The 12,825-nt window shown below is 37.8% G+C and overlaps 1 protein-coding gene across 2 annotated transcripts in view; it reads left to right on the forward strand.

Annotated features, from left to right (window-relative positions):
* Positions 1 to 12,825, forward strand: part of OXCT1 (3-oxoacid CoA-transferase 1) — a 124,216-nt gene that overhangs the window by 60,975 nt on the left and 50,416 nt on the right. For both annotated transcript variants that reach the window (XM_045904128.3, XM_045904140.3), the window contains exons 10-13: positions 1,842 to 1,936; positions 3,587 to 3,635; positions 9,605 to 9,677; positions 10,286 to 10,361. In XM_045904128.3, the coding sequence (XP_045760084.2) occupies positions 1,842 to 1,936; positions 3,587 to 3,635; positions 9,605 to 9,677; positions 10,286 to 10,361 (293 nt within the window). The remainder of the gene's footprint in view (positions 1 to 1,841; positions 1,937 to 3,586; positions 3,636 to 9,604; positions 9,678 to 10,285; positions 10,362 to 12,825) is intronic.

A 12,825-nucleotide genomic window follows, 5' to 3' on the forward strand; every position in this document is an offset into this window, starting at 1 on the left:
AATGTGTTTAACAGTGAGTCTCTTTGCCATTTTGTTGATTTTCAGTACATCAAACATTGAACTATACAATAACAAATACTGCATATAAATACAAATAGTGTTTGATAAAATAAATATTTGTTGAGTGGTAAATACACTAAAGCCATACTTAAAGTTCCTAAAGGAGGATCTAGAAACATGTCAAGGGTCTACATTCTGCGAGCTTCCCCCGTCCATAAATATCATCTTTCAGACTGATACTGACTTGGGAAACTCCCTTTTTCTACTTTATTTTTACCTCCACCACCTCGTTTTTCTTTGTTTTCCAATTTATACGTTGTGTTATGGAGAGAATTCACATGGTGGAGGGGAATATAATGGTACCTCCTCTTCAGCTCCTATATCAGCAAGATAGAGCATCAACCAGTTAACCTAGCAGGTGAAAGCTAGGTCCTTCGTTTTCTTCTGACCTCCAGTCAATTGTTTTCCCACTGACATTTAAACACTGACTATATGATACCACTAATTTTAGTTAGTAATGCCTTCTAGGTGTTCTTATTCGCTGTTATTGTATTGCCTATGAAAAATATTTGCAAGTTCATATAAATGGTCTCTCCATACTACCCACTTTTTTCAACCCAGAGTACACAGACTTCTTTATCCCTGGCATTTGACCCACTAAAAAGCATTAAAGAACTGAAAAAATTATAGAATATGGTGAAAGAATTCAGGTATGAAGCTTGTCATTGGGGTTCCCTTATCTGAAAATACTTGCTCATAATGAAATTAATATCTCAGTGTGATCTGTACATCACTGTGAGAAACAAAGTACCAACTACACTACACTAGATTGTGATTTGGTAAGAAACGAGCCAAGTAGCTATTGTCAGAGCTTCTTAGAGTTAACATGTCTACAAGCAGTGTTTTGGTTCATTGAATCGTCTTGCCAGCCTTCATAGTCTGTAATATTGCATCACATACAAACCTTATTTTTTCTGGCTCTGACTCATAAAGATCTCACTGTTCCTGGAATCTCATCAGAGTGCCATCATTCTTTGCTCTAATTCTGGCCAGTCCTGCAGCGTGTGGTGGTAGTGGACAGTATGGACAGCAGTTCCAGGTGGTGTGGGTGTCTCTGATTTGATCAGCCTGTTTGTGTTGGGAGACAAGATTAAATCTACACCATTACAGACAAATCAGGACCCAATTTTGATCATTTGAGGAAGAAGAGTCAAACTCTCAGCTCTTCAGTGCTTTAGCTTAGCTACTTTTTATATAGTCTCAATTATATTCACTGAAACTTAGTCACCTCCTCCTTCTTCTTTGTATCTTGAAGAATTCAGTTACCAATGAATGTTATCCCAGTGACCCAAAGGAATCATTATGGTTTTAGACAGACATTTTGGTATTGTCAGAAAACTCTTTTTAATTTAAAAATGATACCCCTTTTTGAGAATATTAAGTCATTGTTTTTTTTTGGAGTTTTGAATAGTGAAAATTACTTTTAAACAAAGGTCAAGGCATGTTTAATAATATATCAGTCACAATAAGTCGTAATCTACCAGTTCAAATTTGCTAAGCGCATTAACGAAAATAAAATATGTCTTACAATAAAAATGACCTCTGAAGCCACCACTTTGATATCTTTACAGGAAAGCACATTAATGTTATTGAAATTAGAGATTTTCTGTTTTAAAGAGATTACAAAATAGTGCCTGGAGAGTGAGGAGAGAATGTATTCAGTGATTACATTCAGAGCAAGTGCCCTTAAAGTTCAGAAGTTCAGATTTATATATGTGGCAGATTTATGGCATAATCTTTTTACCTTTTATATAGTGGACCTTAACATCTTTTTTCCCCAGCTAATTTGGGCATAGGAATCCCACTTCTGGCCAGCAACTTTATCAGCCCAAATATCACAGTTCATCTGCAAAGTGAAAATGGAATCCTGGGTTTGGTAAGACAGATTAATGTTTTATTTATCCAGTCTCGGTGGAAAACGAGATAGTCCATCTAGTGAAATCTTCTATAAGTTGTTAAAGTTCCCAGCCTTATTTTTAAGGTAGTTTCCTGACTATCTGAGCTTTCTGTTTGTCCTGTGTCAGCTTGTCAGTGTCTACCTCCCCTCGTGTACCTGCTTCAGAGAGACCTCACAGTGTCCTGTTCAGATAACTTTAATTTTTGTGTGGTTGGACAAGATAATGAAGGTCATAAAAAATTCTGTATTTAAATAATGATCAATAAGACTCTGAATGAGAAACTGAAAAGTAAGGTTTTTACTTGAGGAACAGGGACATTTTTTGATTAATTCAAAAAAATTCTTCTTAGCTAATTCTCATTTTGAGGCCATGTTGTTCAAAAGGGAAGAATTTTTCTCTTCCTCAAGATTAACCTTCCAGATGAGCTCAACATTCTCACAGAATTTGGATATACTTTTAATTAAATACTATAATAATAAGAAATACTTTTGTTTTCTGGATGACATTTTTAATGTAATATTAACTATGGCAGAGATTATTTGTAGTTTGGCCAATTTATAAGATTTCTAACCTCCTGTTGTTCTCAGTAGATCTTAACTGTTAATGCAATAAAAATTGTATATATGGAAAGTGTATATCTCGTCTTTAAGACATAAATAGTGATCATGAGCATATAGTTGATACTGATTGAGGCAGTAATCATGACCATCTTCAGAAGCACAAAACTGATATGAGTCTGGATAAAAGATTCATATTGCAGTCAAAGACTCCCATATCTTAAAAATGTGATTATTTATAGAGTGATCAATTCCCTCATTTAGGAGACCAGGGAAATGAGTTGATGTATATTATCCATGGTCAGTGTTTAAAGGGAAAATTTACATAGTCCTAAAACGTTAGTTGCCACTTCAGTTTATTTAAACGATACATTATTTGGTCCCTCTTTTTGAAAGCATGTTAGAATTTCCCAGCTCAGATTTCCTCACTCTTGATTGTGTCTTATTGCCTCCCTGACTCCTTTTTCCATTTCCTCCTGTTTTGTTTACTATATGTTATGTTATGAAACTACTCACCCCATTCAAGTAATGTAGAGATGCCTTATAAAAATACATACAAAATTAAAAAGCAAAACTGGGAGTAACCAGGCAAAGGGAAAATAAGGGCATCAAAACTTAGGTGTTGTGAGAGATAAGGATAGGACTCCAAATTCGAGCCTTTAGATGCTGCATACCAAAAAGATGAAACTTTGCCTCTGCATCCTTCTGGTCAAATAAGGCAGCCATTTTGTTTGTAGTCACTGATACCACCAGGAAGATTTATGAGTAACATTGACTGCATAGTACGTACTAAATAATTAAATTTTTGTTTTATTTGACCTATATTTCTAATAATGTAACATTTCTTTCAAACTTTGGTAATTTTTAAGAAATACTTTTTATCACAGTTATTAGTATAGGAAAGACTAATCAATATGAGCAACAGCCATGAAAATACTGGAATTATTTTTAAAAGGTTCATCTCAAGTCTTTTGATAGTAATTTCCTAGGGTTCTTAGAGAAGTTGTTTTTGTTATGATTTTAATACGTTATTCAGTGAGAAACTTACTAATTCAGTGTGTGCTTTGATAGGGTCCATATCCACTACAAAATGAAGTTGATGCAGATCTAATCAATGCAGGTAAACTCCCTCATTACATGTTTTTCCAGTGTTTTCCTTTGCTGTTAATTTAGTTCTTTGCCAAATAAGAGAAAGGAGTTGGGCGTGATTTCTTTGTCTTTTCCTGGAGAGTGCTCCAATTGTGTTTTTCACTGAGGAGGGGGGAGAGAAGCCTTCCCAGTCTCTTCTTTGCCTGGCTTGCTCTTCAGAGATCATCTCTTACTTAGGGAAGACTCAAATAATGGAGAAATTGCAGGTGGGGCTACATATAACGGCAAGAGCTTTGGTGGGTCAATCAGTCAGGGTCCAGGCTATACATAGAGAGCACTCCCCAAATGGGGTAATGAGAATTAAAGGAAAGGACAATTTACAAGGGTATGACTAAGATTGAGGGAAACCAGGAAAGGATGGTGAAGCACCACAGGGAGTTATTGTCACCCTGAGGCCTTAAGGGACAGCAGTGGGAGAGGGCCACCTAATAGGGTCTATGGCCTTTGGTAGAGGAATGCAGCCATCTTACAGAAACCTGGACGAGGGGTGGGGGTCTTCTCTACTGGATCTTCTTCTTGTGCCTTCCATTGGCCAATCCCAGGTTGAAATATGTCTGCCTTCTTGTGATGTGAAGGATGACAAGTGGATCCATAGAGGCAAAAAGAAAAGATCTGGCACACAGGGGTTTTTGTTCTGAGCAATACTTACTGTCCCCTAGTCATCATTGGAATAGAAGAGCATATCCTTCAGAGGTTCAAGGTTACTTAGAGTTGTACTCTGCCACTAAGTACAACCCAGTGATGTGAGTAATAGAGATTTTTGAACTGTCACTCTAGCCTGTCTTCTTCATTCCCACATTTATATGCTTTGCCTTTTATTATTAAGCTTTTTATTTGACTGTGACATACAGTTGCATGTAGTAGTAGCCTAGAGGAGAAAAAACCAAGCCAGACCCTTTGGCCGTTGTGACTGCCCATGCTTTTTGGGGCTGAAGGTTATCCTTACATTGAGGCTGCTCATAAGAAGCTAATTTTTATACTCTAGCATGTTTTCTTTACCCTCTTTTACTCTTGAATTCACTCTACCCCCACAAAAGTATTATTCGTACATCACATTCAAAAATAGTACATGAAAATCTCAGAAGAGCAGCAATATTAGCTGAACATAAAGGCCAGCTGCCAAGTAGAATTGATGTTTGAAACTTAGAATTTTTGGAAGTAAAACCGCTTCTGGTTGAATAGTTGAATTAGCTAACACGACTCAACCCTGAAAGGCCCACTGTGATAAAGCAATGACATTTAACTAAGGCTGTAATTTAATTGTACTGTACCCTTTAGCAATAGCTCATTGATTTGTGAAAATATTTGCTGCTTGGTTTGATTAATTTATGATGTTAGTGAGTTATTTGCAAAATGAATAACTCTGTTTTCCACATTTTAGGCCTGAGTTCATAGAACCCACTTTCCTTGGAAAAGTAGTTAATCTTTTCAGTGATTATTGGACAGTAGGCATTTCTGATTCCATGAGCTTAAAAGTAACTCAATTGTAATGAAGCCACTAGTTTTATATTTTAACTCCTGAAATACCATGCATAGTCTTAGACTGCTTTGTAAAACAATAATTCATTGCTTTTGGGAAACCAAGCTGCAAATCACCTTATTAATATTTTAACTCTTTCATCCAAGTTCTGCTTAGGATTTATGTTACTTTTGATTTTGGAGCTGTCTAAATTAGGGAGGAAATACTTCAAGCTAAAGAGCCCAGAATATATGTTGGTGGTCTCCTCAACTCCCCAAATTTGGAAGTTACCTGGAAGATCAGCCCCTTGCTTGTATTAATTTGAAAGGATTTTTTTAATTAAAGAATTTATTTATTTATTTATTTATTTATTTATTTATCTATCTATCTATCTATCAGAGAGAGAGAGAGCGAGTGAGAGAGAGTGCACAAGCAGGGGGAGTGGCAGGCAGAGGGAGAAGCAGTCTCCCCCCCTGAGCAAGGAGCCTGATGCAGGACTTGATCCCAGGACCCTGAGATCGTGATCTGAGCTGAAGGCAGACACTTAACCGACTGAGCCACCCAGGTGTCCCTGAAAGGATTTTTATAGAAATCCCTTGGAATAAATACAAAGAGTTCTATTTCTGGGTATAATCAGTGTATTAAAATTTTAAAATAGCACAACTATTTCTAGGGATCCCTTCTAAATAATCTCAAGGTTATGAAAAAATGAATTACCACCTTACAGCACTATTTGGTTTGCAGCATACTTTTTCATACTTATATACCATTTGAGCCTCACGTGAAAACTTACTGTACAGATTGGGAAACTGAGGCCCCGAATAGTGATGTGATGTCCCCAGGATCCCATTGCTAGGACTGGACTCACACATAGTCTCCTGGCCTTTTTCTCTACACATTGCACTATACCCACTGCTAACCTAAGTTTTACAAAGGGGCAGAAGGCTGTGCTTACAGCAACATTTCAGAGGTCCTGTTAAGAGTTGCAGTATTCTGATACAATTGTGAAATTTCCAGTGAGTCTCACATTTCAGCTTTCATATTAATGTACATTTTGCATTCTTCTCTATTTCTTTTAGGATTTATTTATTTATTTATTTGAGACACAGAGATAGAGAGAGATCATGAGCAGGGGGAGAGGCAGAAGGAGAGGGAGAAGCAGGCTCCCCGCTGAGCCAGGAGCCCGACATGGGGCTCGATCTCAGGACCCTGGGATCATGACCTGAGCCGAAGGCAGACACTTAACCATCTGTCTTCTCTATTTCTTAATTGTGTTTTCTTTTAATATACAGTGTTTTAAATGACTTACCTTTGATTAAAACTGCTTTAGAAAGAACCACCATGTTAACCTCATGTCTTATAAATATCCCTGGCCCCTGTCATGTGCCTCTAGGGCACTGGTTCTCAGTAAGCAAGTGCGGATATTCGACAATGTCTGGAGACATTTTTGATTGCCAGTGTTATCGTCAGGGAGTAGGTAGAGGTCAGGGATGCTGTCAGTTATTCTACAATAACTGAAACAGGCCCCCTTCAAAGAGTTATCCAGCTCCAAATGTCAATAATGCCTTCTCTGGAGGCCCTTGTGCCACAGATGAAGAATCACAGGCCTGCAGACTAAGGTACAAATAGTATAGCATTCAAGATCTATCTGATAGTTGCACCTGCCCTTTCCAGCTTCATCTTCCACTACACCCTTCAAGGACTCCCCTGTCCACCCATCCTGCACTACTGGATCTGTTCTGATTGTGACTCATGCCTTCCTTCCTCCATGCCTTTGCTCTTCCTGTGCCTATCAGAGTTTTGGTTCTGTCCCCTTCTTTTTGCATCCCCATCTCCTTATCAGTAATTTACTATTGAAATGTGTTATACCCGTTCTTCAAGCTCCAGTTCATTTGATCTTCTGTGGTTCAAAAATGCCCCTCCTTTGAACCTATAACACATCTAGTGTCTCTCATTTTGCCTTGTAATTAACTATTCATGTGTATTTATCTCTCTAGCTGAATAGTATATTCCTTTTGCTTAGGGCAGTGGTTCTCGAAGTGTGGTACAGCATCAGCATCACCATCACCAGGGACTAATTAGAAATAGAGATTCTCAGGCCCCATCACAAGCCTACTGAATTACAAACTCTGGGAGTTTAGCTCAGAGATCTATCCTCCATGTAATTCTGATGGGTGTTAAAGTTGGAGAACCATTAGTTTAGGGCATCTGTGTTTGGTTTGTAACACTATTTAAGGCACAAAGCAGCCATTTACTTGATATTGAGTAAACGACATGTTAAATCATGAGCCAAAGGCCTCAGTAACTATGAAATTGAAGAACTGTGTTTGCCCAAATATCATGAAAGGATCTAGACACAGAGAAGAACTGGAGGAAACAGAAATTAATCAGGAATAGTCAAATAAGAAAGTTCTTTTTCATTAAGATATTGATTGTATGTTGATTACAGTTATTTCTTGACCAAATTTGGACATTGTATTTGAAAACATGGATTCAACTTCAGGACATCTATTTTTATTTAGATATTGGATATTTAAAAATACTGACAACTAACTTGGCTTCCAGAGAATGTAATTTATAACATGCCAGAATGTATTAGCAGGTGCCTGACAATAACTATTTTTTATGAGCGTTGTTTTCTGGGCTCTTAAATAAAACTATGCTCCATAAATCATATCGGTTGAGCCAAAGCCTCGCACTGATCTCCAGGTTTCCTGTGAGCGGTAAATAATGCTTTCTATGTACTGTCAGCTGGTGGAGATTGCCCTTTAGAAGTCATTGTGATTTAGCACCTGCAGAACAAAGAATTGAGGTTTTTATGTTTCTCTGCTTTTTTGTCCTACACATTCTTGGTCCTTGCATATCCACCTCACAGGAATGGTGAAGAACCGAATTTGCTGGATATGGAAGTTGCGTTAGGATCAAGTTTAGTTGTATTTCACCTGTCCTGAAACCTAGAGCTCCCAGGCTGGCTGTATAACTCCACCATATAAGCCAGTTGCTGGGTCCTGTAGCATTTATCCCTAGAGGGGCGATGGCATTGTCTCTTTTATAAAGTTGGTTTGGAGTGAGAATAATAAACATGACAATAATAAAAACTGATGTTTATGGAGTCCTTTCTCTGTGCCAGGTGCTGTAGTAAGGACTTTGCATGCATTATCCAAATCTTATGTGCTTCCTAAAAGCCCCTACTGACCACACCAGAAAGTATTTTCCAAACCTTTCATCTTTATAGTACTTCGGAAGATGTGAAAATGTTTCCCCTGTCTAGAATCAAACTCCCTTGGGGAATAAATATTTCAGCTTGATAAAAATAGCCTCTTTCTCTCTACTTGAGCTCAAATGGAGAGGGATGTCATTAGAGAATTTAGCTTTCAGGCAAGGCTTGAGAAGCTGTGAGGGTACAGCTACGTTGCACACCTGGGCATGATCTGACCACTCTGGTCCAGCTTTTCTCTGGTCCAGCCCTCGAATCATAACTTCTCTTCCCCTTCTTTTTGACGGCTTTATTACACTTGGATAATGCATGTGGTGTTCTCATACAGTTGACTTCTGTTTGGCAAAGTGGCATGTGAGCACTTTTCTGGTTAAGACCAGAAGCTTCCTCCTGGGCACTGAACAAACAGGAAATGGATCACAAAAAGAAAACAGCTGAAGTATATGAGGCAGGTGATACGATTGGTTGTGTGGGGACTGGATGACCTTGAAGATCCTTTCCAGCTGTGAACTTTGATTATGAAGTATAAGTGTTGGAAGAGGTCTTTCCAAGAGGACCTCTTGGAAGTTACCATTAAATATGTGAGCCAGCATTAGGATGCTATTTCCTGATCTCATCAAAGTCCTATGAGTTTTAACAGAAACAGGAGCAAGAAAGGAAATATGAGGCTGAGAGAGATTAAAAGAAGAGATTCAGGCCTAATGATATTAAGGAATTAGGGGGCACCTCACTTTCTAGATCATTTCTTGATTTTTAAGAAACATCTGAGGAGTATCTTCTGTGTCATTCCCTTCAAAGTTGTGTTTCTTCATGCTTATTCCACAATCTCTTTGCTCCAGTGACTTCCAGTAGCACTGGATTCTGACAGGTGCATCCCAGGGACACCTTTTCCCTCACTCTCATCAGCATTTTGCAGGGGCTTGTGGAGGGATTGGGGCTGGGGAGAGGTGGGAATGGTTAGAGGCGACAGGGGGTGCTTTGTAGAGAATTTCAAAAACAGTAATAAAATTAAAAGTTGGTCTGCTTTCTGCTGTCACTGTGCAGGGGCAAATCTGAACAGTGCCACTGACTAAATACTCCTCCTCGTAGGGCAACACTTCCCACTGTGTCTCCCACAGCCCCATTGCCACAGCAGTTTGGTTAAAGGGGCCTCAGTTCTTTAGGAAGCAGAGAAGGTATAGACCTCTCTCTGCATGATTTCCACTCTTAGAAATCTAATAGCTTTTTCTTTCCTTTGTTTCCTTTCTTGTGTATGTGTGTTTAGGCAAGGAAACAGTTACTGTTCTTCCAGGAGCCTCTTATTTCTCCAGCGATGAATCATTTGCGATGATTAGAGGGTATGTAACAACGGAACCCCTCATGTTTCACATGGCATGGAATGAACTGAGTCATCCCCTGAACATGTTAGCAAGGCTCCGAAACATAGCCATGTCTCCCAGCCAGAAAATGGTCATGGGCTCATTCAGCTGCACCAGGATAGGAAATTATTCACATTGAATGTTGGGAATTGGAACATTGAACTCACTGTTATTAAAAGAACCCCCCAAATGGAATATATATCTATGTGCTGAGAATATTGAAGTAAACATTTTTAAAGTTCTTTCTGAGGATCCTCACATTTTCTACAAAACTGTGTTTTCATTTTCTAGCTAGTGTTTGCCTTCAAATCAAGCCACATTCCCCCTCACCAAAGGAAACAAAGTCACTGTGTACACCTGTTTTTAATTTGTTTTTGGAGACGATATAAGCTATACTTTTTTTCAAGAACTCTTAATGGTTATTTCTCTACTTCAGCTTGAGCTGATTGATTTGGAAAATCGGGTGTTGGGTGGGGGAAAGCAAATTTATTTTGGAGGGTATAGAATTATTTTAATTGCTGGCAATTTCAAGCAAATGGGACATAAAGCTTGTGAAGTTTGCTTTATATTTCCTTTTTCTCTCTCAGGGGGCATGTCAATCTAACAATGCTAGGAGCAATGCAGGTTTCCAAATATGGTGACCTGGCTAACTGGATGATACCTGTAAGTAGACATTTTTCTTCTAATTTATGCTTGGGTCACCATAATTATTTTTTAAGCAAAATCTTGTTGAATTGCTATGAGAGCACTATATAATTATTATAAAAATAAGGAAATATTTTAATAATATTTAATATTTTAGTCAAATTTTGTTACAACAGCTACTGAGAACTATTTGACTTTGCCTGTTTACTGTGTAGTTGGAACTAAAAAGGTAGGGTCAGGACCAAAACATAATTTTCCATGAGGAACAGAGAACTGGGGAAGATTATAAATAAATGGGTTAATTCTGATAAAAATAAGAAATACCAATGTTTATTATAGCTCTTTTTATAACTAGAAAGAACAGTTAACAAGTTCATTAATTTTATGTTGATGCTATATTTTCTTATTCATGGTGATTAAAAACCTCTCTTGATTGGTTGATCATGTGACCTCATCTGTAATCAATCACATTGTCTTCTGTTATGGAGTACAAAACTTGTGATGTTTAAACATGCTTGTGAAATGCAAACAGTTTTCACTTACTAATGGCCTAAATCAAGGAAAAACCACTTAGAATCAGCTTTGGAAAAAGGACTGCAATCAGTTGACTTAATTTATGAGTGTGGTTTGTTACATTCCAGGTTGTTGCTTTTTGATATGTATATGGAAACAAATAATGCATGTCCATGATTATGAGCTCATTTTGGCTGGTAGCTCAGGTTACTTTTTCTGTGTGTATACCTAAGGATTTCTGTGTGTTTTTCTGTATCGTCAGCTATAAGGAGTTTAAGCAACTGATGCTGGTATTCTATGATTTGAAAGTTTTTCTGAAATCGCTTAGATTATTTTCTCTGGTAATTTTTTGAGGAAGGTGAATTAATATAGTTGATGACAGTGTTAGAGAGCTCTTTTGATCTAATAAACCATGAAATATTATTTTAAAGTTTGAATAATTATTAAATTATTAATAATTTAATTGGTTCTCAAACTTGGTTGCATATTAGAATCACCTGACAGTTTTAAAAAATATTGACGCCTGGGTCCCACTCCCAGAGTTTTCCAATTTAATTAATGTGGGATGTAGCCTAGACACTGAGTGTTTTATTTTATTATTTTTTATTTATTTATTTGACAGAGAGAGAACGCACAAGCAGGGGGAGCTGCAGGCAGAGGGAGAAGCAGGCTCCCCTCTTGAGCAGGGATCCCGATGCAGGACTTGATCCCAGGACCCCGGGATCATGATGAAGGCAAACGCTCAACTGACTGAGCCACCCAGGCGCCCCGGCACTGAGCATTTTAAAAGCAACCTTGTAGCCAAGTTTGAGAACCAGTATATTAAAGAATAATCATAAATCACATTTAAAATGTAAGGGAGAGGGATACCTGGCTGGCTCAGTCGGTAGAGCATGCTGCTCTTGATCTTAGGGTTATGAGTTCAAGCCCCACATTGGGGATAGAGTTTATTTAAAATAAAAATAATAAAAGAAATAAAATGTAAGGGAGAAATATCATTGAACCATTACTAATAAGAACACTTAGCAAACTATGGAATATATTGTTATTTTAGTTTAAACATGTTTATTCTAAATCAGCCATGGTTGTAAGAGTTGGCAGCTTTTGGAGGCTTCAGAAAAATTAGGGAGGATCTCCTGAATGTTGTACGGTGAATCAGATCGACAGTTTCTGGGAATACTTATTTGTATAGAAAATCAGAATATATTTCTATTTTCAAATTTTAGAAAAAGGCCATATGGAGTAGTAGAAGGAACATAAAAATGTAAGCCCTGGGTTCTAGCCCTGACTCTACCCAGTAATCAAGGTGTCACCTTGAACATGTCACTTAAACTCTTCAGGTTTAAGCATCCCTATCGATAAAATGAGGATTGAAGATTAGATTATTTCAGGTGTCCTGTCTGGCTCTCATAGCTTAGTGGGTAAGAGCAAGGGCCCTGTAGTGAGACAGACATGGGTGGAAACCCGGTTTTGTCCCTTGCTAGCAGTGTACCTGAAGCAGTTGCCTGCTTTTCTTCATCTGTAAAATGGGAATGATAGGATACTACCTACTTTTAGGGTTATATAAAGGAATGAATGATGTAATGTATACGAAGTACATATCACTTTGTATATGATGTATATGAGTTTGACACACAGTAAAGCTAAATAAATGGCTTATTATTATGTGGTAACTTGAGAAAAAGAAGTTGGGGGTACCTGGCATAGAAGGGAATAGAATTAGTTACTATGAACAGAAATAATCGAGTTTTAAATGTCTGTTTCTTTGGACTGTTAACCAGTTTTGAAATCAATTTGCACAGTGGTCATTAGCATGGAGCAGAAACATGTTCAACACATTTTTGTCTTCGGGGAACACGGGCATCTTTAAAAAGTCAGTATATGTTTTGTTTATATTATGGTTTAACACACAGAGAGGCTGGAAGCTCTCACATACATTCTGTAGTTGTCCTGTGTAGGAAAGATTTTT

This window comes from Mirounga angustirostris, unplaced genomic scaffold (assembly GCF_029215605.1).
Source record: "Mirounga angustirostris isolate CCGP_5_RB_7025 unplaced genomic scaffold, mMirAng1.0.hap1 SCAF_7, whole genome shotgun sequence".
In the NCBI taxonomy this organism is placed as follows: domain Eukaryota; kingdom Metazoa; phylum Chordata; class Mammalia; order Carnivora; family Phocidae; genus Mirounga; species Mirounga angustirostris.